General features: G+C 43.2%; 1 protein-coding gene across 1 annotated transcript; it reads right to left on the reverse strand.

Moving 5' to 3' along the window:
* Nucleotides 1-335: 335 nt before the first annotated feature.
* On the reverse strand, nt 336-21,986 carry LOC149311598 (uncharacterized). The gene is made up of 8 exons (XM_089526591.1): nt 21,575-21,986; nt 17,646-17,816; nt 13,335-13,379; nt 9,466-9,804; nt 6,062-6,094; nt 4,566-4,611; nt 2,070-2,723; nt 336-1,292 (listed from the first exon to the last, which is right to left on the reverse strand). Exons 1-7 carry the CDS (start codon nt 21,984-21,986, stop codon nt 2,582-2,584), a joined length of 1,188 nt encoding a protein of 395 aa, XP_089382717.1. The 3' UTR covers nt 336-1,292; nt 2,070-2,581.
* Nucleotides 21,987-24,969: the final 2,983 nt, after the last annotated feature.

Consider the following 24,969-nt stretch of genomic DNA (forward strand, 5'->3'; position numbering starts at 1 on the left):
ACCAACTGCTACCCATCGCAGCAACCTCAGGCACAACTCAGCAGATTAATCTGGTGAATCAAAGAGGAAGGTCTTCAACCCCTTTCAAAAATGAGTGAGATGCTTCTCTAGCTGGAGGTCCAAAGGAAGACCGTTCTAAAGATGTGAAGCCAGAAATTAAAAAGGCTCACAGCCTTGACACAGCTGTGCATGTCGGTGGAAAGATAGTAATCCTTTCCTTGTGAATCTTACGTTTGTAAATGGTGCATATGATGCTAGCCAAGCTGTAAAGGATTCAGGGAGATTAAAGTGTAGATCCCTGAATGCAAGAATCCAAAGCTTAAAATGGTGCCTTGCCCAAACTGGTAGCCAGTGATCTAAGGGGGGGGGGGGAAACATGTGAATATTTAGGGAGATTTAAGATGACACTGTTCTGAATTAAAGCCAGAGGAAGAAAAGAACAAGAAGGCAAATCTGAATGTAAGTTACTGAAATAATCCAAGTGTGAGATAACCAAAGCTTGGACAAGCAGATGTGCAGTCTCAACAGTCAAAAACCTACGGATCCTATGAAAGTTCAAAAGATGGAAATCATATGCCTTTGCTGTTTCCCAGATAAAGGGGTGCAGGGACAAATGATGATCCAGCAGACATATCTGGAAGCCCCTTCTTTTCAACTGTAGAGATTGGTGGCACCCGTATCAATGAGGCAGCAAACCATTGCACTAACATGGAAACCATTAGTTGCCACTGCTGTTCAGTTGTGTTCTCACAGGAAAACAGCATGGTAGGTTTAACTCTTTCAGTCTCTCTGTATCTCTGAACTTCAAAAGAGATGCCCAAGATACTGAACCTGTTGGGGTTGGGCTCTACACCTTGGTTGTTGTTGCTGTGTGCCTCCAAGTCATTTCTGACTTATGGCAATCCTAAGTGTGTGACTTGCCCAAGGCCACCCAGTAGTTTTCCATGGCCAAACAGGGAACTGAATCCTGACCTCCAGAGTCATAGTCCAATGTTCAGACCACAACACCATGCTGGCACTCATGCCTTGGTTACCCCCTAGTTAAAACTGTAGTAATGTAGTCTGCATGGAAAAAAAATATCACAATGGATTTTATCCTCCTCTTCTCTGCCCTGGAAGAGCTGTTCTGATGCAAAATACAAGAAAACTTAACACAGCATCGGTAATCAATATTGCATTGTTGCCATCGTTTCTCCGATTTGAGATCCCAGCTCACTGGTATCATCTCAGAACATATGATGGTTTTGTCTTGAGGTATCTGTTTTCACTAATGACTTTGACACTTACTGCACCTGAAAAAGACCAGATACTGAGGGTTATGACACCAAGCAGAAGCAAACCCTACAGTAGATATTAGACACATAGCCGTGTTGGTATGTACTATCAGTAGGCAAAGGGATCTTGTAGCACCTTTGAGTAACTGTGTAAAAGAAATGTGAAGTTGAAGGCTTTCATGGCTGGCATCCATAGTTTTTTTTGTGGGTTTTTTGGGCTATCTGTCCATGTTCTAGAAGAGTTTATTCCTGACATTTCACCAGCATCTGAGGCTGGCATCTTTAGAGAATGCTTTTGGCAGAGTTAAGTGATGTCCACTCCAAGGGGAACATCCACAAGTGGCCTCTTTGACTGCACAAAGTGGTTCCTTGTCTATGAAAGCTTATGTTACAACTTCTTTCACACAGTTAGTCTCAAAGATGCTATAAGATCCCTTTGCATATAGTAGATAGCACAGGATATTTAAGACAACTTTAAGGAGGGGCCAATTTTCTGTGAAATCCTATGCGTGTCACCACAGAAATAGGACCCAATGTGTTCAACTGGATTTGCAAACCTGCACGGGTTGTAAAATCCTTGCAGGAGGGCTTTCTTTCAGTTCACAGATGGTGATGACGTGGGACAAGGCCATCTTGGTGGCTGCTCTTATTTGCCCAACAGAGAAGGCCCACTGAAGTCATTAGATTTACCTACCTGTTGACTCTCCATTCAACCATTAATTCAATGGGCCTACTTTTGTTTGGACATAACAACAGGAATGCAGCCACTGAAAGTGGGGTTATATTTCAACTCACCTCTCCGCTTTCTCCCAGGTTCCAAACAAATCCAGAAGACAGTTCTGGAACTGATCAATTACTTCTCCTTCTCTTCCAAGGTGGCATGGTTTTTCTAATAATTGGGAGAAGTTGGTCTCCCGCTCCCCAATAATTGGGAGAGTTGTGCTCTTAATTTCATGTCTTTCCTCTCTTTCCAATTTCTCTGCCTCTCGCTGCCATTTTGGAGATGCGCCACTCTTTAAAAGATGATGGCCTGAGAGACCATGCAAGGCGGGAAGGAGTTGCTGCAATGTTACATCCAAGCTGCTCTCGACCCAGCAACGAAACAAAAAAGTCTAGCCAGAGCCATTGTAGGATCCAGGGATTAATTTCCAGGCCCATTTTTTAAATGCTTCATTCATCCTCAAGCCGACGAGTGTTGGGCATCAAGTCTTCGGCAGCCTGCCATAGTGCAATACCACTAGACTCACTTTCTCATCTCCATTTTTCTCAGGGTCTTTGTTTTGTTTTGTCTTGCCATGAGGTATTGTTCAACCAGTGGAAATAGCAGAGTTTGATGGTAGGACTGGATCGCCTTCGTTGGAGGATCCTGGATCATCGGGATCAATGGATGCCATGTTGGTCATTGGACTTTCTTCTGGAAGGGGAAGATCTGCTGCTCTCTGAGAAGACCTGTCAAACAAAGCAATATAAATGAGGATTGGGACCAAGGGATATCTCAATACACCAATTAAATTACTAGAACCCAAAGAAAGTGGCACTACAGTTTTAGTGTTGTTGTTGTTGCTGTGTGCCTTCAAGTCATTTCTGACATATAGTGACCCTAAGAATCAGGGTTTCCTTGGCAAGTTTCTTGCAGAGGTTGTTTGCCCTTGCCATCCTCTGAGGCTGAGAGAGTGTGACTTGCCCAGGGTCACCCAGGGCCTTATTGCGTTAAAAACAAAGTTGGCAGGCAAACAGAGAAAGCGTGTTTGCTTTTCTGTCTCTGCATGACATAGAAGCACTTTCATTCTCTTCCAGTCATAAAAGCATGGGAGAGGGTTGTAAAAGTGTCCTAAGAGTGTCTCTTTTGCCAAGCTGGAAAAATCCATTTGGCAAAAGGGATGTTTTTACCACCTTCTCCCACACTTTTATGTTTGGAAGAGAATGAATGTGCTTCGATGTCATGAGTAGATAGAAAGATAAAAGCGCTTCTCTCCATTTGTCTGATGGGTTTGTTTTTAATGCAACAAGGCTTTCAGTGGGTTTCCATGGCTGACTTGGGATTTGAATCCTGGTCTCCCAGTGTCCTAGTCCAAGTGATGGCGATCCTTTTAGAAACCGAGTGCCCAAACCCACTTATTAATTGCAAAGTGCCATGTCCCTCTGGCTTTCTAGTAACAAACTCTGGCAGACTCTGTGCTGGGCGGCGGAACATGTGACCACAGAGAGGGCTCTGAGTGCCATCTCTGGCACGCGTGCCATAGGGTCACCATCACTGGCTCAAACCATTACACCACAGTGGCTCTCTGCATATTTCTAAGATAAACCCTTTCCTCGAAACAGGTATAGAAGTAATACTTCATTGTGTCCCCTTCCCTTTCTGTTACTGTAACGTGCCTTCAAGTAAACTCTGACTCTTATCCTAGAGTTATTCATATGTTTCTTATCATAAATGACAGGGGGGTTGCCCTTGCTTTCCTCTGAGGCTGAGAAAGTGTGACTTGCCCAAAGTCACCCAGTGGGTTTCTGTGGCTGAGCAAGAAACTGAACTCTAGTCTCCCAGTCCAGTCCAACACTCAAACCATGTCGCAACAAATATTAGTAATATTAATAGCAATATTTAGTTGGATCTATAATGCCTTTTTTACTTTTAATTTTCATTATAGTCAGGGGAGATGAGTCAGAGTCCTACTGTATATTAGCTGTGTGTCTTCTTTTCTTTTTTCTTTCTTTTTTTTCCAATTTCTTTAATTTCTTTCTTTTTTCCTTCCCCTCCAGTTTCTTTATCTTTGATTGTAAATTAGATGTTTTGTGTTAAAAAGTAATTAAAAGTACAGTGGTATCTGGTGGGGTTTGGTTCCAGGATCCCCCGTGGATACCAAAATCCATGGATGCTCAAGTCCCATTAAATACAATGGCACAGTAAAATGATGTCCCTTATATATAAAATGGCAAAATCAATGTTTGCTGTTTGGAATTTATACTTTTTAAAAATATGTTTTCATGCTGTGGATACTTGAATCCATGGATAAAGAATATGTGAACACAGAAAGCCAAATGCAATCTCTTTTTTAAAAAAGGAGAAAACTCCAGAGAGTTGCGACTAGTCGGCGCACAGTGGCTCTGATGTGTCTCTCTCCAAATGGATCACAGTTCCCATCAGCCCCCACCCACATGACCAGTGGTTGGGGAAGATGGGAGCTGTAGTCCAAAAAATAATGAAAGGCACTAGATTACACTGTACAGAGCTAGACAGATCAAGGATCTGGAAGGAAGCTTCTTTTGTTAAGATGTTACAAGATCAGAACTTACCTTCGCCTTCGGTAACAGAAGAATAACAGGACGAGGAACAGAAACGCTAATAAAAAAAGGCAATTAAAATTAATAGAAAGGCACTTGCAGTCTAAGAGCTATCTGTTCCTGGCTTGCATACCTCTCTACCTAATTTTGGTAATATAAAGGAATCATATAAAGGATAGGATGGCCCTCTGTTGGGGATGCTTTGATTGAGAGTTCCTGCATGGCAGGGGGTTGGTCTGGATGGCCCTTGCGGTCTCTTCCAACTCTAGAATTCTATGATTCTAATCATATAAAGCAGTGATTCCCAAATTTTGGTCCCCCAGATGTTTTGGACTTCAGTTTCCAGAGGTCCCAGGCAGCTTCTGGAAATTAACTGTCAGGAAGTCTGGGAGCTGAGGTCCAAAACATCTGGAGGACCAAAGTTTGGGAACCAATCATATAAAGGAATCATTTTAGATCATATAAAAGAATGCTAATGAATATTCTTCTTTTTTATTTTTTGCAGGGAAACTTTTGCATCCATAACATGTTCACGAACTATGCAGCTTGGCAGCAAGAAAAATGCAAGATCATTCTGAAATAAATGTAAGATGGCAGAGGTTGTATCAAGAGATGGCATCAACTGAGGGATTTAATGGGAAGAAATCATAGTTGCTGGAAGAACTGGGACAGGAGAAGTAAGTGACTGGGAAGTATGGGAGAAAGGAGGGATGTGTGGCGGAAGGAAACTGGAGGATAAAATGTAAAGGAAGGTCTCCTGAAGGAAGCAGAAGGAAGGCAAAATTATGGAGAAGGGGATAGAGAAATGATGGACTGAATTTTGTATCTTAATTTGTACCAATCAGCCCTGCACTAATGTTCAGAAACCTGCATTTAAAAATGGTTTCAATCTCAACTGAATCCTCTTGGCAGAATTCAAAGTTGGTCTGGATCACAGTACTCAAAAAAGAGCTTGTAGCACCTTTTGACACTAAAGGTGCATCCACACTGCAGAAATAAAGCGGTTTGACACCACTTTAACTGCCGTGACTCTATGCTACAGAATCCTGGGATCTATAGATTAGTGAGGCACCATTGCTCTCTGAATATCTTTCCAAGCTACAAATCCCAGGACTTCATAGGAAGGAGTCATGACAGTTAAAGTGGTGTCAAACTGCATTAATTTTACAGTGTGGAAGCAGCCTTAGGCTCAAAGGTGCTAAAAGATCCCTTTGCCTTTTGGTAATTCCAACCAGAGGAGACCCATTGGATCAATGGAATTTACATAAGTGTAGAACCACTATTCAACAGTTGTTTCAGTGGGTCTACTCTGATAAGGAATAACCAATACAATACATGCCATCTTCCCTTAGATGACTGCTAGTAAAGCATTGGGGGGGGGGGAATGCTTTGGATTACACATCCCAGAATCCCTCACCCGCCAGTGTCAGTGTCCACATTAGCCATGGATTCTGGGAGCTGTAGCGTCTCCTAGTTCTGCAAGTTACACAGCCAAAATAATTCCTTACCTAGTATAGGTAGTCCAATCGTGATGACAGAACCTATTTTAAAAAATAAATAAAATTAAAGGATATTGCAAAATGTCTTTGTTCTTTCTTTTCAAAAGTATGTATGCCCCAACATGTTTTTATCCAAAGTGCACATTTTTTTAACATGGAGCATAGATGTTGGCACTTTGATGTGCCACTCAACTGTTTTTTAATAAATTCATCACGGCAAGAAAAGAACGCAGCAAACAACATCTCAAAAGCCAGAGAAGAGATTTGCACAGGGATGTAAACCCTGGATAGTTTGGTTTGTTCACAAAAAGGGAAAAAAATCAGTAAGATTTTTTGATGCTGTGAAACAAAACAAATACAAGCATGCCTTAGTTTAACAAAGCCTCTGACAGAGAAACACCTTGCTACAGTCTTTTTATATCCCCCCTCCACCACAGTGTTCCCCTTTTCTTTGTTCTTGATCTAGCAGGAAGATTTTTTAGCAGCATCAGCATTAAGAGGACAAAAGTAGGAGGTGAAAGAGGGCTTGAGAAACACACATCTGCAGTAAACAATGCAAGAAAAATACTGAGCTGGAATAGAGAAGGATTCTATCCTAGCCAGCGTACTGCAGTTGTATGCAGCACAACTGCCCTGGATATGTCTCTTGCAACTGTGTGTTCCTTCCTACAGTGAGCAAGTAGACAGCAGCTGCCTCCAGAATCCATTACTGAGAATGTGCAAACAGTAAAAGAAGAGGATAATAGATAAGCCTGTCCCCAGTGCCCCCCCCCAGCACAGATATATGCATTATTTGGATTCTAAAATATAGCTGTCCCTTGGTATCCGCAGTCCCCTGTTGTCCACAGTGGTGGCGCAGGCACCCTTTACAACATATTAAAATACAAAATACAATGAAAAAAACATAAACCCACAGTTAAAATACAACACGATAAAATCATTAAAGTATGGCAGAAGTTTTGGCAGAAATGGGCTGTGGGGCATTTGCTCACATCCCTTTAAAATCCCAGAGCCCAGCGGAAAAGAAGGCATGAGTGAGGTGAGGCTCAGTGGGCAGAGAAGGAAGAAGCCTCATTGCTTTGGTTTTTTAAAATTTATTCTTCTAAAATTTTATTTACAAGCATCACATCCTACCAAAGTTCAACTTTGGTGTGCTTATGATACTGTAATTTAAAGGTATAATTTTCATTTTGCTAGTTGTTTATGTCACACCCATTCCCATCACATTCCCTGATATACGGGAATTACGATTTACGAGTAACTGACTCATAACTTGTATTTTCTGCAGTACTTTGTTTTTCAGCATCCTGAAGCATTCCAGAGGTTTTTTTTTCTGATCAGAAAAGCACATGGAATTTTGCACAGCCCAGCCCTCATATTTTTGTGTAAAGCCTATGCTTCCTGCATAGATGATGTGACTTTTGCATAAGACAACCATGAATAGAAACGCTAGAATATTTGAATACTGGGAGAAAACTGTGCAAAATTCTTGCTGCTTTCTTATCCTTCCTGATAGCTGGGGAACCCATTTTTCAACCACAAAGTTAATACAAGATTAGAGAATATTCTTTCCATACCCAAAATAGAGATTGGGGGGGGGGGGGGAGGGTTTAAGCAGGAGAGAAGGATGGCTATGGCATTGCAAGATGTTTATTTATGATGTCCAGCTGCATGGGTTACTCCATTAACACACAGCAGCCAAAATCAATTGTGCAAACAAGTGGATGCAGACATGTTTCAATTTCATACTTTAAGGAGCCAGTGACAGACCATTCTTTAGAGTGGAATTTATTTTTCCATTTCTTTTAATTCTATGTTTACATGGTTCTTTTGGTAATCCACCTACTTGGCAATCCTTCTCCCTTTGAAATGGCCCATTTTCACCCGGTAAGACTAAACTATCGCATCAAAGGAAGGATTTCTCCACTGGGGAGCTCTGCTCAAGACTTCCAGAGGGTCATATGGGATGCAGTCAAGAGGACCCTTTCACACCAGTTACAGAACACTTGTCCCTCCATGTTCGCTGAGGTTAGGGGCACAGCACCCCCATGAATGTGGGAAAACCGCAAATAACAAAAACACTATGGTTTTACCTGAGAGAACACATCGATAGGAATCTCTAGGTCTTCCAGTGCAACTCTGTGGTCAACATCTGCCAGACATCGACCACAGAATTGCACTAGAGGAGCTACAAATGCCTAGTGGGGTGTTCTCCCTAGGAATCTCTAGGTCCTTCAGTGCAACTTTTGGGTAAAGTTGACCATAGAGATGTGCTGGAGGACCCAGATATTCCCAGAGAGAACATATTAATAAAATCTGTGAATAATCAAATCTGCAAAAGTCAAAGCCGTAAATGTGGAGGGATGATTGTACTATGATTTCACTTAAACTGTCATGGTTGTGTCTTATGGAATCTTATGGTTTGTCATTTGGGGAGGCACTAGAGCTCTCTGGATGAAATTTCTGAATTTGTTGTTGTAGTTCACTGCCCTCAAGTCGACCCGCCTGATGGCTAACCTGTGGCTGAGACTCTCCAAGACCTCCTATCTTCCATTGCTCTGCTTAGTTCCTGCAAATTCATACCCATGGCCTCCCAGACTGAGTCTATCCATCTGGCATGTGGTCTTCCTCTCTTTCTATTATCTTCTACCTTTCCTAGCATTATTGGGTGTTGGTTTTTTTAGAGTGACTAAATCAATCAATCAATAAATGGCAAGATGCAATTCCTACCAATTTTGACATCTGCCCACCAGGAATACAAAGCACAGCTCAGTGTGGCCTGCAAAGTAAAGTTCTGCCGCACTGAATCCCCTTTTTGAGCATAAATCTCTCCCAACATTCTTCTGCTAGGTTTCTCCTTCTGTCTCCATTTTTATCAATGACTGAGACAGTGGGAGCCTGGGCAAAATTTGGCTGCACTTTTGCAGCTGGGAGCTGTAGCCTACTTGGGCTTCATGGGGATTCACTCCAGTACCACCTTTGTGTGTCTGTATGGTTGTGTAAGGCTGGGCCAGAACACTCTGCAACAACTTTAAGACAACCTTTTCTACAATGACTCTGGTGTAATGGAGGTCATGCCAGCAATATGTCACACTGTGTTTCCAAGAACTACAGAGAATCTCAATGCACTTGTTTTGGTGTCTTGGCTGAGACCCATTACCTTTGGTTTGCTTTCCCAAAAATGGTACAGGAGTCACAAAAGCAGCTTCAGGGGGCTGCATGTGGCCCTATGACCATGCTTTGCCTACCCTTGCCTTAAGTATACTAATGTGGGAGGAAGAAAGCACATAGATATGAGAAGTATGCAAATACTGACTGCAGAGGAATCAAGGGGAGACATGAACAGAAGCGTGGCAAAAGAAGGTTAAAGCGGAAGTACTTGGGGTTAGTCATTTCAGCACTTGGAGACAAACCTGTTTGTTTCCACGGAGCGCTCGTCTCAGGTGGCGCAGTTGTGGATCCGTTTCCTGCCTTAGGGGTCTCAGAAGTCCTGGCTTGCAAGACTGGAGTAGTAGTTCTTTGGGGTAGTGTTATCCTTTTGGTGACTGTATGGGGAGAGGTGCATCTGCTAACCTTCGTGGTGGTTCTCATCATGGTGGGCCTATCTGGCGATGGCTTGGCAGTCCCTAGCCATGCGCTGGAAGTGTGCAAGGCTGGTGGAGAGGTGGCTGTGCTTCCATAGGGCTGTGTGGAGCCTAGAGATGGGCTTACGTCAGTCATCTTGGGTGCTGCTGGAGTGGAAGTCTTGGCTTCTGTGACACGGGTAAATAGAGTGTCTTAGGCAAGTTGGACTAGTGCAGTGTGTAATATGTAGAGCTGCCCTTGGAGATGGCCAAGGAGCCTCAGCTAGAGCAGAAGATACTAGCCAGAATTGTAACAGAAGCAGAACTGAGAAGGATTATTTCACAACAAGCTTACTGCCTGTTTGCTTCTGGACCCAATTCAAGCTGTTGGTGTTCAGTGTTAAAAATATTTGGAGCAGTGGCCTCTCCATGTACCAACCTGCCCATGACACAAACAGATGGCTTGAAGGAACTGTGATGCAAACAACACAAATTTCCCAAACTTCATATTTAGGCAGCTCTCCCAATGTTGCTGGACGATAGGTCCTAGCACTCCTTACCACTGGTCAGCTTGGTGAGGGCTGCTGGGAATTGTAGTCCAACAAAATCTGGAGGGCCATACCTTTGTTCTACGCATATATATATATATATATATATACACACAAATCCCGTGTCCCCAGGGACATATCTATCAGGAAATCTCACTTAATAAAGAACAAGCCAAGCTTGGCAGCTGGACTCTTCAGCACCATGTGTGCTTACTGGCTGGATTGAACAATGGGCTTTCATTGAACCTAATTTATTGAACCAAATAAATCTTCTGAAACAATTTATAAGGAAGTACTGTTTATTATATGAGCCTGTCCAATTTCTACAGATCCTCAGGGTAGGGCTTTGTCTCAGTCCCATAGTATCTGGTGCATAACCTCCAACTATTCCAGTTTAAAAGGAACAGTCCAAATTTAATTCTCTGTAGTCTGACTTTTTCAGTTGTTTGCAAAATGTCCCAGTTTACGGCACCAGGTCCTGTCTGATCTTGGAAGCTAAGTTGGGCCAGACCTGTTAGTACAGTGGTCTCTCCACATTGGTTGGGGTTAGGCATGCAGAACCCTCATAAAAGTAGAAAAACCTCAATTAAAAAAGAATCTTATTTTTTTTCATCCTAGAGAGCACCTCTCTAGGAATCTGTAGGTCCTCCAGCTCAATGCTATGGTCAACATCTGCCAGAATCTGACCACAGAATTGTGCTGAAGGACCTATAGATGCCTAGAGAAGTGTTTTCTCTAGGAAGCTCTAGTCCTCCAGCGCAACTTCTGGCAAAATTTGGCCACAGAGTCACACTGGAGGACATAGAGATTCCTATTAACCAAACCTGTGCATAATTGAATCTGCAAAAGGCAAAGACATAAATGTGGAGGGCCAACTGCCCTTGGATGGGAGATTGCCTACACACATACACACCAGGCATGGTAGGCAGTATTTCAGAAGAAGGAACTGGAAAAACCACCTTTGAGGATTCTTTGCCTTAGAAAATCCTATGAAATTCATGGGGTCGCCATAAGTCAAGACACACACACACATATAGCTACACAAGTTGTCTCATCTTAACTTGTCAAATCGTTTCAATATATTTTTAATCTGTAAATCAGGGGTGGTCAATGCAGGAGGCCAGGGGGATGTATTAGCCCCCTGGAGACCTTTTTTTGGGGGGGCACAACCCCCGATGTACCTTCCTCTAAAAAAAATCAAATACTACCATTCATCCTCTATGCAAATAGGGGGGATTTTTGCTGTGGTTTTAGGCCATTCTGGGGCAATTTAAGCCCAGCTGAGGCCATTTTAATAAAAGAAAATAACAAAGTCCCTTCCTGTTTTGTTTTTTAAAGACTTATCTGGACCTAAAATGGCCCAGAAAGGCACAAATGCCCCCCACACTTTTGAGGGGGCATTTCTCAACCATCAGGGAGACCCTCAGAGTCACAAATATGGTACTGGGATCTGCACTTTGCCCTGCCTGGCATCAGTGATGCCAAGTTCGTTTCATTGCATGACACCTTGAGGTCTTTTGATATAGGTCAGGATATAAATATTTAAATAACTAAATAGTGGAAGTGGATCCACTCTAGTTGGGACAGAGTGATAGGCTGAAGTCTATATGCAAGTCTCCATTAGCATATGGAACTAGTAAGAAGTCTTCCATTGCAGAACTCTAACTCTAAAGCATGGAAAGCCATGGTGCCATCCATTTGGGAACCCAAGAGAAAGGGTGTCCTCATGGGCTTTATTCATGCAATGGGGAACAAGTAATGGAGAAATGCTTGTGGTGATGGAATTAAGAGTTGCTTCATTAAGGGGAGGTAGGTTTTGAATGGAAAGCAATAGAAAGTTAGGCAGCTCACATAGCCACTGTCATGAGAGCCAAAGAGAAGGCAGTGGGTTCAGATCAGCTCGAAAGCACTCACTTCTCTCTCAGAGACATGTAAAATTTTCAGATATATAGAAACCATGGGCGGGGGGAAATCTGAGCTGGCATCCTCTTCATTATTTGTAAGATTGTGAGCCTAAATTAAGATCTTGTAATTTTTGAGATTCATGTTTATGTTCATTAATAACCAAACATGACTCCAGAAACCTACCTCTTAAACCAGGTGGTACCCCAACCAAAAGTTTTTTGAGGCACTGCAGATTGGAGGGCTGGGAAGCAATGGTTGCGGGCTGCATTGAGACAAGCTGTCATGGCAGGACCCTGAGGGGTCTCTCCAGCTGCTGGTCTAAATGCCTCTCATGACTGGGAGAGCATTGCTGTTTGTTACAGGTTGAGTCTCCCTTATCCAAAACCCTTGGGACTAGAAGTGTTTGGGATTCAGGATTCCCCCCCACCCCCCGGATTTTGGAATATTTGCACATACCTAATGAGATATATATCTTGGAGATGGGACCCAAGTCTAGCTGCAAAATTCATTTATGTTTCATATATGCCTTATACACATAACCTGAAGATAATTCTATACAATATTTTTAAATAATTGTGTGCATGAAACAAAATTGAAATGTCAGAATGCAATGAAATGTCAGCTCAGCCAACAGGTTTTGCCTTTTGGAATATTTTGGATTTCAGAATTCCAAATAATGGAGACTCAACCTGTATACCCATTGAAACAAGTGGATTTACCTATGTGTTTACTCATCAACAATATAGTTAATGGGTCTAACCCTAGCTGTGACTAACCAACAGGGTTCCAGACATAATGTTTTTCTGTGTGGGATTCTCCAGGGAGGGGAAATAGCAGTCCCAAAAAACTTGTCAGAAAAAAGGTCCCCTGAAAAGTGACAAAATGCTTCTTTTCACCACAACTTGACTTTGCATCTTGCATATTTTAAGGAATACTTATTTACTTGAATTCGTAATACAGGTGAACCCTCATATCCATGGAATCAGTATCCACACTTTCAGCTATTGCAGCTGAAAAAACAGGGACGCATATCGCAGAGACATGATGGAAAATTCCTAGGAATATCTAGGTCCTCCAGTGCAACTCTATATTTGTATCAGAAGTCCTTTATTTTAATAGGGTTCGCTATTATCCATATTTTCCAGTATCCGCAGTAATTCCGGGAAGCAAATCCCAACAGATCCGGGGATTGACCTGTATCTACTTTTGGTCCCCCTCTTTCTCTCAACTGCAGTTGAACAGACACAAAAAGTCAATCAAGCTTACCTGTCCTCATGCTTTCAGTTCTTGATGTAGGTAGTGTTGGGTCTCCTTTCAAGAGGAAGAGGCAGAAATGGAGAAAAAGAGAGGAGGAGGGATTGAGGACTGCCTAGTCAGCATACAAATGACAATTTCATACCAATGTTAAATACAACATCCCTGTTGATTCTGGACTTTAAAGTGCTTACATGAGTTTGGATTTATTTATTTAAGTTGGACCAGGCTAATATTTCCAACACTTTAAACTCTACACTTTCAAGGGCTTTGTTTGGTGAGGCTGGATTGAAATAGCATCTCCAGCACTTTAAACTCAGCATTTTAATGTTTTAATGTTGTGCTGTTTTAATGTTGTAAGCCGCCTCAATCCAATTGGGGAGGTGGGATATAATAATAATAATAATAATAATAATTTTCAAGGGCTTTGGTAGTTGATGCTAGATTGAAATAGTGTCTCTAGCACTTTAAACTCAGCATTTTCAAAGGCTGTGTTCCTTCTAACAGAAGTGAGCAAGTGTTTCCAGTATTTTAAACTCAGCCAGTTGACATGGCTCAAGCTAGCATCACATGGACTGAGTTTAAAGGGGCTGCAACACTAGATCAACTCAGTTGCAGGTTGACTATCCCTTATCGGAAATGCATGGGACGAAAAATGTTTTGGAGTTTGGATCTTTTGGGGGGTTTTTGGATTTTGGAATGTAAGTACTGTAGTACTGTCTGTACAGCATGCCCGCGCCATACACGGGCTTGCCATACACAGACTTGACGTCACGCGGATGGTGAGCCCCTGTTAAATGAATGGCATGTGTGTGCCCATGGCGTGTGCACAGTGTGGCTCATGGGAACACACCGCCACTGAAAACAATGGGACTTGAGGTCCTGCAGTATTTCTTTTACACGGGTGTGTGTGTCCGGAACCGATTCCCCACATAAATCGACGGTCCACTGTATCTGAGAGGCTGGAGAGTGGTGCAAGGCTGGAGAGAGACACTACTAACAGAGACGTGAGGAATGGTGAAATGGCAGGAATCCAAATGTAGTGCTTGTTGCAAATCCACACCTTTCACCATTTCAAAAATCCTTGTGCCTCTTTCCAGCTGCATCTCTCTCCAAATTTGTGTCTCCCTGTGGACCCATGAATGCTGCAGCTGCTCCTCTAAGTGTCATGCCAGCGCTCAAAAAGTTTCCAATTTTGGAGCATTTTGGATTTTTGGATAAGGGATACTCAACCTGCACATGGAAAGTGTTTTCAGTTTGGGACATGCATCTGATGTCTGCTGAGGAGCTGGGGGAGAGTTGCACATATGTGCACAGGTTCGATATTGGATGAGCCTGCACATATGTGCACATATACATGTGAGTGGAAGTTCAGTTGTCATCTGAGGGATCAGGGTTGCACATATGCACATACATGCACGCACGCACACACACACACACACACACGAGAGAGACGGCTCAGGATTGTGCAAGAGGGTTTAAACCCTCCTCCATTCCAGCAAACCTGCTACTTTTATTCACTGAGAAGAGAGGGCTCCATATTGTGGCCTCTGCCGTTTTCTCTTTATACCCTGTCCTCAGGCAGTCTCACTAGCTCCTTTGGCCTTTGATACCATCTGTACACTGACAATACTCAGCTGTATCTTTCAACATCGAGCAGCGAGTTTCAGCTTGTCTTGCGGCTGTCTCTGACTGGATGCTTCACCACTGTTTGAAGCTTAATATGGCTAAGAACGAGCTACTTGTTTTCCCACATAAGCCAAATGTGCATTACTCTTTTTCTTTTTCAGTCAATGACATCTCTATTAAACCTGTGCAGGAAGCTTGCAGTCTCAGTTTTATTTTTTATTCTTCCCTGTCGTTTGTTCCCTAGATTCAGGCTACAGCCAAGGCATGCAGATTTTCCTATATACTATATATAGTCTATGTCTAGAAATTTAGGTCAAAAAATTGACCAAAAAACCCCGAGTCAACTTATCCACAGGTCGATGTAAGTACTGTATCTTAACTCTTATTTAAAAGAAGGAACCATCCCCTCGTGAAAAGCAAGAGTATAATCTGTCCTGGAAGCACTGAATCCCTTTACTCTCTCATCCTTCCAGTCTTAAGAGGAGACATAAAGAGTTATGTCTAATGGAATTTTGTAAGTTCTTTGACATTGTTTTGCTTTGCTCAATCCTTTAGATCCTTTGCTATATGCCCCTAAATTTAAACCTCAATGTAACCATGGTTCATAGCAAAATCCATAATTTTGGCCCCAGAACTTGTCCTTGACTTATACATGAGGTCAATTTATAGTTGAGTATATATGATAATATTGTGAAAATCAGACCGTTTCTCTAGGCATCTACTGCCAAGATACTGGTCTCACGACTGGATTACTGTAACCTCCTTTTGACAGGGCTTCCACTCTTTCACCTTCATCCCCTAATATCAGTTCAACATTCAGTGGCTCATATCATGTCTGTTCACTATTTTGATCACATTTCCCCTTTACTTTCATCTCTCCACTGGCTCCCCATCCTTCTCCAATTTCATTACAAACTTTTGTTAGTGACTTTTAAACCTCTGCCTGGATTGGCCCTTCCCTACTTGTCGAAGCTAGTTTCTCCTTACCTTCCTTCCTGCGCCCTACAATCTAGTAGTCAAGAACTGCTGTCCCAACCAAGGAATTCCACTTCTTCGGCCTTTTCATTTGCTGTCCCCTATTTTTGGAACCTCCTTCCCACACAAGTTTGCTCCACCACTTCTTTGACCAGCTTTAAAGCTGAGTTGAAGACAATTTTGTTTAGGAAAGCGTTTCCTTGTACAACATAATTCTTGGTCTATGTTTTATTAACCTGTGTTGTTGTATATTTCATTGTTTTCAATTTTAATATGTATTACCTGCAATTGCTGCTCTTAGCATGTATGGCTCTGGCAAGTCTTTATTTTATTTTACCTTAAATGGTTACTCTGTACAGCTTTGTGTAAATTTACAGTGCTTTAGAAATAAATCTCAATAATAATAATAATAATAATAATAATAATAATAATAGAGGGGTGACAGAAGAAGTTGTTTTTTTCTTTTTCCCCAATGATGGCATGGAAGTAGAGATCCCAATTGGTGATGGGTGTAATCAGTGTTATGCAGCAGTAAGGATAACAAAAGGCCTGTGTTTGGCACATGTGTGCCACAGGCAAAAGGTTATATGTGACATTATTTCACAGATTTTCTACAGTCACACCTCTGTTTTTGTGGGGGAACCATTCCAGACCCCCCCTGCGAAAACAAAAAAATCGACAATATTCAAGCCCCTGAATGGTGGCACATGCTCAGCAGCATCTGTGGGCACACACACCATTTTGTCCCCCTCCGTTTGCTGCCTGTGAATGGGAAGGGACGCGGACTCCACGTCCGTGAAAATGGAGGGGCAACTGTAATCCTTTAATCTTCCTAATTTGGAAAAGGTAACAAAACAACATGGCTGGAGCACTGAACTATGGAAGCTAGGATCCGAATCCTGGCTTGAGCATGTAAACCCACTGGGTGACTTTGGCCAAGCCACACTCTCTGAGCCTCAGCAGATGGCAATGGCAAACTGAAGAAACGTGTCAAGAAAACTCCAAAACAGGTTTGCCTTAGGATCACCGTAAATCAGAAACAACTTGAAGACGCACATAGAATTCATAGAGTTGGAAGAGACAACAAGGGCCATCCAGTCCAACCACACATCAACATCAACAATGCAGGAGCAGAGTCTGGAAAAGTTACCTTTCTGGACTGCAACTTCCAATATCCCCCAAGGTAGTATGACCAGGACATGGTGGTTGGGGGATCCTAGGGGGATGTACCTTTTCCAAGATCTGAGTAGGAGAGAAGTGTGCCATCCATCACCACTAATGTAACAGTCACTAGACAACAGGTGCCTGTGATGCTAAAACAACTGCAGCTGCCATCAAGAGAGTTCAATACTGTTATATTTACAGGGGTGACATGGTTCACCTCTGACACTGTCATGCAAACATCTACATGAAAACTTTGGTCTAGGGCTGAAGATGTAAGGTCTTCACACAGATCTCTAGCTCTAGCAGAGCTCCAGAAACAAAGAATATTTTCGAACTACAATTCTCAGAATGCTTCAACCAATATGGTCATGGGGGATTCTGGGATGTGTATTCATTCATACACACATACGCGCGCGCACACACACACACACATATACACATACACTTCCTCAAATTCTGGCCTGTATGGATGATCTCATTCCCTAAAACAGGCTCGCAAGGACAAAGAGGAATATCCAAAGCTTCAACACAGACAACAGGGCAGGAGCTACTTACTAATACAGGTAATGTTTGGCTCGGTCCATTGACCATCCTCCTTGCAGACACTGAGGCTGGATGTGCCTGCTTTCCGTTTGTAATTCTTTACGCAGGAGTACCGCAGCATAGTGGGGCTGCTGCTTTTGAGAATCTGCGCATTTTCTACCAGCTTGGGCGTGCCACATTTTCCTGATACAAAAGAACAGAAATGAATTATACACCAGATATATGTGTTGTGTGTGCCTTCACAACATTCCTGAACATATGGCAACCCTAAGGTGACCCTATCATGGGGCTTTCTTGGCAAGATTTATTCAGAGGGGGTTAGCCTTTGCTTTCCTCTGAGGCTGAGAGAGTATGACTTGCCCAAGGTCACCCAGTGGGTTTCCATGGCCAAGCAGGGATTTGAATCCAGGTCTCCAGAGTCATAATCCAAAGCTCAAACCAAACAGATACACCTTAAATCTAGGACATCATTGGCACATTGGCCAAATGGGTGCCCCATTGTAAGACATTTGTTTTGCTGTATGGGATTCCCCATTCCTTCCCTAATTTTGAACTGAAAGGCTTTTTCAGCACCAAGGTTTCATCATATGATTGCATCCCTATAATAGTTTGTGGATCTGAAGAAATGGTTGTGCAGATGGCTATGGGTGCATCTACACTGCATAAATAATCCATAAATCATCCATAAACAAATAAATAATAGACAAACAAAAAGCAAAAAACTGGCTTGCTCTGTCCTCAATATAACATCCGTTCAAATATTTCAACATGGTTATCATATCATTTTGAATTTTGATCCTCTCTTCTGGGGTATTAGCTACTGCTCCTAATGTTGAGTCAACTGCTAATTTGTTAAGAATTCCCTCTATTCCTTCATTCAAGACATTGATAAAGACTTGAAAACATGCCCTATGAAGAGAGACAAAGGGAGCTGGGGATGTTTAGCCCAGAGAAGAGACAGTCAAGCCTATGATAGCCCTGTTTAAGTATTTGAAGGGATATCATTTTGAGAAGGGAGCAAGCTTGTTTTCTAATGCTCCAGAGTCAATGGTACAATGGAGTCAAGGTACAGGAAAAGAGATTCCACCTCAACATTAGGAAGAACTTGCTGACAGTAAGAGCTGTTTGACAGTGGAACATGATCCCTTGGATTATGGTGGAGCCTCCTTCTTTGGAGGTTTTTAAACAGAGGCTGGATGGCCATCTGTCAGGGATGCTTTGATTGTGAGTTCCTGCATGGCAGAATAGGGTTGGATTTCCTGACCCTTGTGGTCTCTTCCAGTTCTATGATTCTGTGTTGAATAGCTCTGGGCCCAGGACAGAAACCTGTGGCCTGCTATGGCTGCTGGGCAGACACCCTTTCTTGCTTGCCCAGCAGCCGGTGTGCTAGCCCACTGGATGACACACACACCCTTGAGGGTCTCACCCAGTGCAATCTGCACCCCCCCCCCCACACACATCCCCTTGTGGTGCCACAAAATAACTCCAGAGACATACACAAATGTTGCTGCTTCTGCCATCTCTTCTCTTGGCCTGTCCCACAAAAGGAAACAGGAGCAGCAGTGCAACTCCAACCTGCCAGCCAAGTCCTGGCAAAGTCTGCCAAGCTTAAGCACAAATGGGAAGGCTCCTTTTTGCTGCCCCTTCCACGGACTCCATATCCTTGCTCCAGTCTGTCTCTCCCAAAACGGCACTGCTCCAAGCCACAAGAGCGAATGATGCCCTATGTGCCCAAGCCTGGCAAGAGTTTCCCAATCCCATCCGCCACCAGTGAAAGATGCAGCTAAAGGAGTGAGCTTGTGCAGGCAGGCAAAGAGTGGTGCAACCAGTGAGAATGCATGGGGTTTTTAAGCACAGGAACCAGGTGTCCTCCTTTTCCAGGACATGCCCTACCTTTCAATCTTCTGTACAGGGGGAATTCCAAAAGATCCTCCATTTGGAGCCTAGCCAAAGGAGCCAGCGTGGTATAGTGGTTTGAACACTGGACTACGACTTTGGACACCAGGGTTCAAATCCTGGCTCAGCCACTGAAACCCACTGGGTGACCTTGGCCAAGCCACACCCTCTCAGCCTCAAGGGAAGGCAACGACGCACCACCTCTGAAGAAACATGCCAAGGAAACCCCATGATGTGTTTGCCTTAAGGTCGCCATGAGTCAGAAATAACTTGAAAGCACACGCACAACAAGCGACAAAAGAAGCGTGGATTTATATTGATATGCGTGTTTGGAGCTTTCTTCTTGAAAGTCTTCCATTTCGCAGTGCCTTGCCCTCCTTTGCAGTACAGTTGGCCCTCTGTATCCACAAACTCCTCATCCACAGGTTCAAGCATCCATGGCTTGAAAACAGTCAAAACATATAGAAATTCCAAAAAGCAAACCTTGATTTTTGCCATTCTATATAAGGACACCATTTCACTATGCTGTTGCATTTAATGGGACTTGGGCATCCATGGATTTTGGTATCCATGGGGGGAGAGGGGTCCCAAACCAAACCTCAGCAGATATCAAGGGCCCACTGTGATGATGATGATACTCCATTGTAAATAATGGGACTTGGGCATCCACAGATTTTGGTATCCATGGGAGTGGAGGTTCCCGGATCCGAAGCCCTGAGGATACCAAGGTCCCATTGTAATAATAATAATAATAATAATAATAATAATAATTACTCCATTGGATCCATGGATGCTCAAGTCCAATTATATACACTTGAGCACCCATGGATTTTGGTATCCATGAGGGGTCCTAGATCTAAACCTCTGCAAATACCAAGTACCCACAACAACAACATCAAAACAACAACAACTAATACACATTGTACAAGAGCATCCATTGATTGTGGGAGGTCCTGGAACCAAAGTCTAGTGGAGACCAAAGACGAATTGTAATAATAATAATAAAAATAAGAATAGTAATAACTACCCCACTGTATAAAATGGATCCATGGATTTTGGTATCTACCAAGGGTCTTGGAACCAAACCCCAGCAGATACCAAGGGCCCACTGTAATAATAATAATAATACCCCATTTTATACAATGGAACTCAAGCATCTATGGATTTTGGTATCCATGGGAGTTCTGGATCCAAATCCCAGTAAATACCAAATGCCCACTAATAATAATAACAATAATACTCCATTGTATATAATGGACTTGAGCATCCATGGACTTTGCTATCCATGAAGAGTCCAGGAATCAAACCTTGGTGGATACCAAAGGTCCATTTTCATAATGATAATAATAATAATACTCCATTGTATATAATGGGACTTGAGCATCCATGGGTTTTGTTATCAATGAGGGTGGGGTCCTGACCTGGAACCAAACTCCAGCAGATACCAAGGGCCCATTGTAATAACAATAACAATAATGATACTCCATTGTATATAATGGGATTTGACCGTCCATGGATTTTGGTATCCACAGGGGGATCCTGGAACCGAACCCCAGCAGCTACCAAGGGCCCACAGTAATAATAATAATAATAATAATAATAATAATAATAATAATAATACCCCATTGTAACTAAGGGGAGTCAAGCATCCATAGCTATTGTTATCCACAGGGATCCTGGATGCAAACTCCAGCAGATACCAAGGGGCCACTGTAATGATGATGATGATGATGATGATCCCTTGTCTCCAATGGGAGCTGAGCATCCATGGCTGTTGCCCTCAATGGGAGTGGGGTCCTGGATCCAAACCCTAGCAGCTCCCAAGTCCCCCCTGCAGCTGCCCTTTGCTCAGCCTGGATTTAGGGGAGCCAGCCCAAAAGGCCGCTGCAGCAACCCTCCTCCATCCCTCCCTCCCTCCCGGCCGGGTCCCTTTGGGGCTCCCCTGCCCCCTTTCTTTCTCTCTTTGGGGATCTTCAGGCTTCGGGGAGTGGCCGCAGCAAAGGAAAGCGCGCAGGGTCCGGAGGAGGAGGAGAAGGAAAACTCACCCTCCTCCCAGGAAGAAGCAGCTGAAGAAGCAGCAGCTGCAGAGGAGAGCAGGGAGGATCCGGAGCAAAGGAGGAGAAGGCAGCGGAGCCCCCAAGGAGAAGCCATGGGGGAAGAGGAGCCCAGGTCCCCTTCCTCTCCTTCCACCGTCCGCGGGGCAGGATCCGCACTGGGGTCCCAGAAGCGAGACCATCCCGGGCTGGTGGCCAGGAGAGGAGCCAGCCGTAGTCGCCTCCCACTTCTCCAGCCCTTTCGCTTTCGTTTTGACTCTACATTCAAGAAGGAAACCTCTCTAAAGAAGCCTGGCTGGCTGGCTTGGCTTGGCTGGAGTTTTCCTGAGCATGGACAGAGGGCTCTTTGGAAGGGAAAAAGTTTGGGGAAGTTAGGACTGTGCTGGGTGGCAGATCCCAGCATTCCCTGCCCAGGACCCAGCCTCTATGGGAGATGCAGTCCTAAAACATAAACGATTAAAAGATAAAGTTAGCTTTGCTGAGCTCTAGTGTCCAAATACAAAAGGAAATTGGCTAAGCCCCAGGGTTATCATTATATTGCATTTATTTGAGCCATTGAAGGGATTTTGGGAGATGTAGTCCAAAAAAGGAACTTGACTAGGGTCCAGTGTTATCATTTATAGCATTTATTATAGCCATGGGAGATTTTGGGAGATGTAGTCCAACAAAGTAACTTTGCTAAGCTCTGGTGTTATCATTTATGGCATTTGTTTTAGCCATTGGGGGATTTTGGGAGATGTAGTCCAAAAAAAGGAACTTTACTAAAAGTCCAGTGTCATCATTTATTGGATTTATTTTAGCCATGGGGAGGATTTGGGGAGATGTCATCCAAAAAAGTAAGTTTGCCCAGTTTTAGGGTTATCATTTATTGCCTTTATTTTAGCCATGGGGGGATTTTGGGAGACATAGTCCAAAAAAGGAACTTGGCTAAGCTTTGGTGTTATCATTTATGGCATTTCATTTTAGCTGTTTTGGAGGGGATTTTGGGAGGCGCAGTTTAAAAGAAAGTAACCTTCTTTCTGCTTTATTATTATTATGTTGGATTTTCTTAAAAGCTTGGAAACACTCCACATCATCATCATCATCATCATCATCATCATCATCATCATCATCACAATTAGCAAACAGCATCATTTAAAATACATCAGTTTAAAACACACCTCTATTTAAAAAGGCAACCAAGATATACACATATAAAAACAATCCACATTTAAAACCCATCATTTATTTATTTCATTTCATTTCATTTCATTCCTATGCTGCCTTTCTCCCAGGAAAGGACCCAAGGCGGCTTACAAGATAAAGTCCATTCCAAATCATCTGGATAATCTGCCGGAAGAGATTGGTCTTTAATGCTGTTTTAAAGCCATTGGCTTTTTCTGGGAACAACTGTCCTGGGGATGGTTGTCCAAACAATAAAAGTAACTTTTCCAAGCTCTGAGAACATTTTTTGAGCTGATGCCTGGTGCTAAAGGCAGGCACAAAAAGGTTCAGAGGTTAATGGCAAGGAGGTCAGTTCATGGTTTGAATTTGTCTAATCTCAAAATCACCAGCAATAAATTTAGTTGAACTTTAATGTGATGACAGAAGCGCAGGGTGAACATAGGCAAAACAGGAATGCAGGCACTGTGATACTTCAGTCAGCAAAACCACTGACAAAAGAAAATCCCCTCCTTTTTGCAAAGTCTTTTAATACCCCAGCTCCTATTTCCTCTTTCTCTGTCTTCTTGACAGTTTTTAAGCAGCATTGGCATTGGGAGGATGGTGAAAGAGGCCTGGAGAGATGCAAGACTTTTGGCATCAGGATGCAGCAGCATGTCTGTCATAAACAGTTCCGTAAAACTTGAGCTGGGAAAGAATGGGGTTCTTCTCTGACCTTAACAGATTCAAAAGCTGGGCCAAAACTAACATAATGGATTTCAATGGGGAGAAACTTCGGATCCTGCACTTGGGCAGTAAAAATGAAATGCACAGATATAGGTTGAGGGACACTTGGCTGGAGAGCAGTGCATGCGAAAGGGATCTGGCAGTCTTAGTGGAGCACAGGCTGAAGGTGAGCCAAGAGTGTGATTCAGCAGCTAAAAAAGCCAATACGATTCTAGGCTGCATCCATAGAAGTATAGCATCTAGATCAAGGGAAGTAATAGTGCCACTCTATTCTGCTTTGGACAGGCCTCACCTGGAATTTGGTGTTTGGTGGTCCCTATGTAGACTTGGTCAGTATGTAAACTATTTGGAGGTTGTGTTGTAAACAACCACACAAAGGAAGTATATTTTTACCATATAGCAAAGGAGTCACAGACAGAATAGGGAAGTGGTGAGGAAACACAAGCTCCAGACAGTCTACAAACCAACCAAGAAAATCCAGCAAATGCTTCGCTCAGCCAAGGACCAGAGAGAGCCTCTCACAGCCGCAGGAGTCTACTGCAAACGGTGCAGCTGCAGACAAGTCTCCATTGGGAGCCCCAAAGGCAATGTAGAAACACGGATGAAGGAACACGAGAGACACTTCGGACTGAGTCAGCTGGAAAAATCAGCAATACCAGAGCAGGCTATAAACCATCCTGGGCATCAAATGCTTTTCGAAAACACTGAAATTCTGGAGCATGCCAACCACTACCGTGTCAGGATGCGCAGGGAAGCCCTTGAATCCACAAACACCTGGAAAACTTCAACAGGAAAGAAGAAACCCTGAAAGTAAACAAAGTTTGGCTACCGGTCCTGAAAAACACCAAAATCAAGACCCAGCAAATGCAAAGGAAAGGCACCCAGGGTGAGTAGGTCTCCCAGCAGAGAATGGATTATGAATTCAATGGACACCCTGAGGCCTCACCATTCAACCATACACAGATTAACATGTCAATCGCTTCCTTTCAACCAACAGGATATGTGTGTGTGTATGTGAGTGAGTGTGTGTGTGTGTACACACACACACACACACACACACACAACTTTCTTCCACGTCAGCATTCTCTGAAGATGCCAGCCACAGACGCTGGCAAAACGAATAGACTCTTCTAGAAGACAGTCTCATAGACCGAAAAGCCAACAAAAAACAATGGATGCCGGCTGTGAAAGCTTTCGACTTCACATAAAACAACCTGGTTAGCTATGAACCCATGAGGAAACTTTGTGATCAGTCATCTCCTAACATCTGTGTCTGTGAATATTCCTTTCAGGCGAAAATAGGATTATTTTACTTCAGAAATGCCGTTTTGCCTCAGGAACACAAACTGGGTTTCTGGGAAGCCAGGCTGCGGCCATGAAATATTCACAGAAAATGAAACTTCTGAGGCATTTAATGCAGTTTCTTTTTTAAAATAAACATCCCCCCTGGGTTTGGAATTGTTTTAAAGGTAAACACTTCTATTTTAACGCCAACTTTA

Source organism: Sceloporus occidentalis, unplaced genomic scaffold (assembly GCF_023333645.1).
Source record: "Sceloporus occidentalis isolate IW3139 unplaced genomic scaffold, rSceOcc1.0.p SCAF_5, whole genome shotgun sequence".
Taxonomy (NCBI): Eukaryota; Metazoa; Chordata; class Lepidosauria; order Squamata; family Phrynosomatidae; genus Sceloporus; species Sceloporus occidentalis.

Coding starts and splice junctions, on each gene's coding strand:
- LOC149311598 (XM_089526591.1), bottom strand. CDS start 21,986: ATGCTGGGATCTGCCACCCAGCACAGTCCTAACTTCCCCAAACTTTTT. Junction 13,380..17,645: donor GCCAAACATTACCTGTATTA/GTAAGTAGCTCC, acceptor TCCTCTTGAAAG/GAGACCCAACACTACCTACA. Junction 6,095..9,465: donor CGCTCCGTGGAAACAAACAG/GTTTGTCTCCAA, acceptor TTTTTAAAATAG/GTTCTGTCATCACGATTGGA.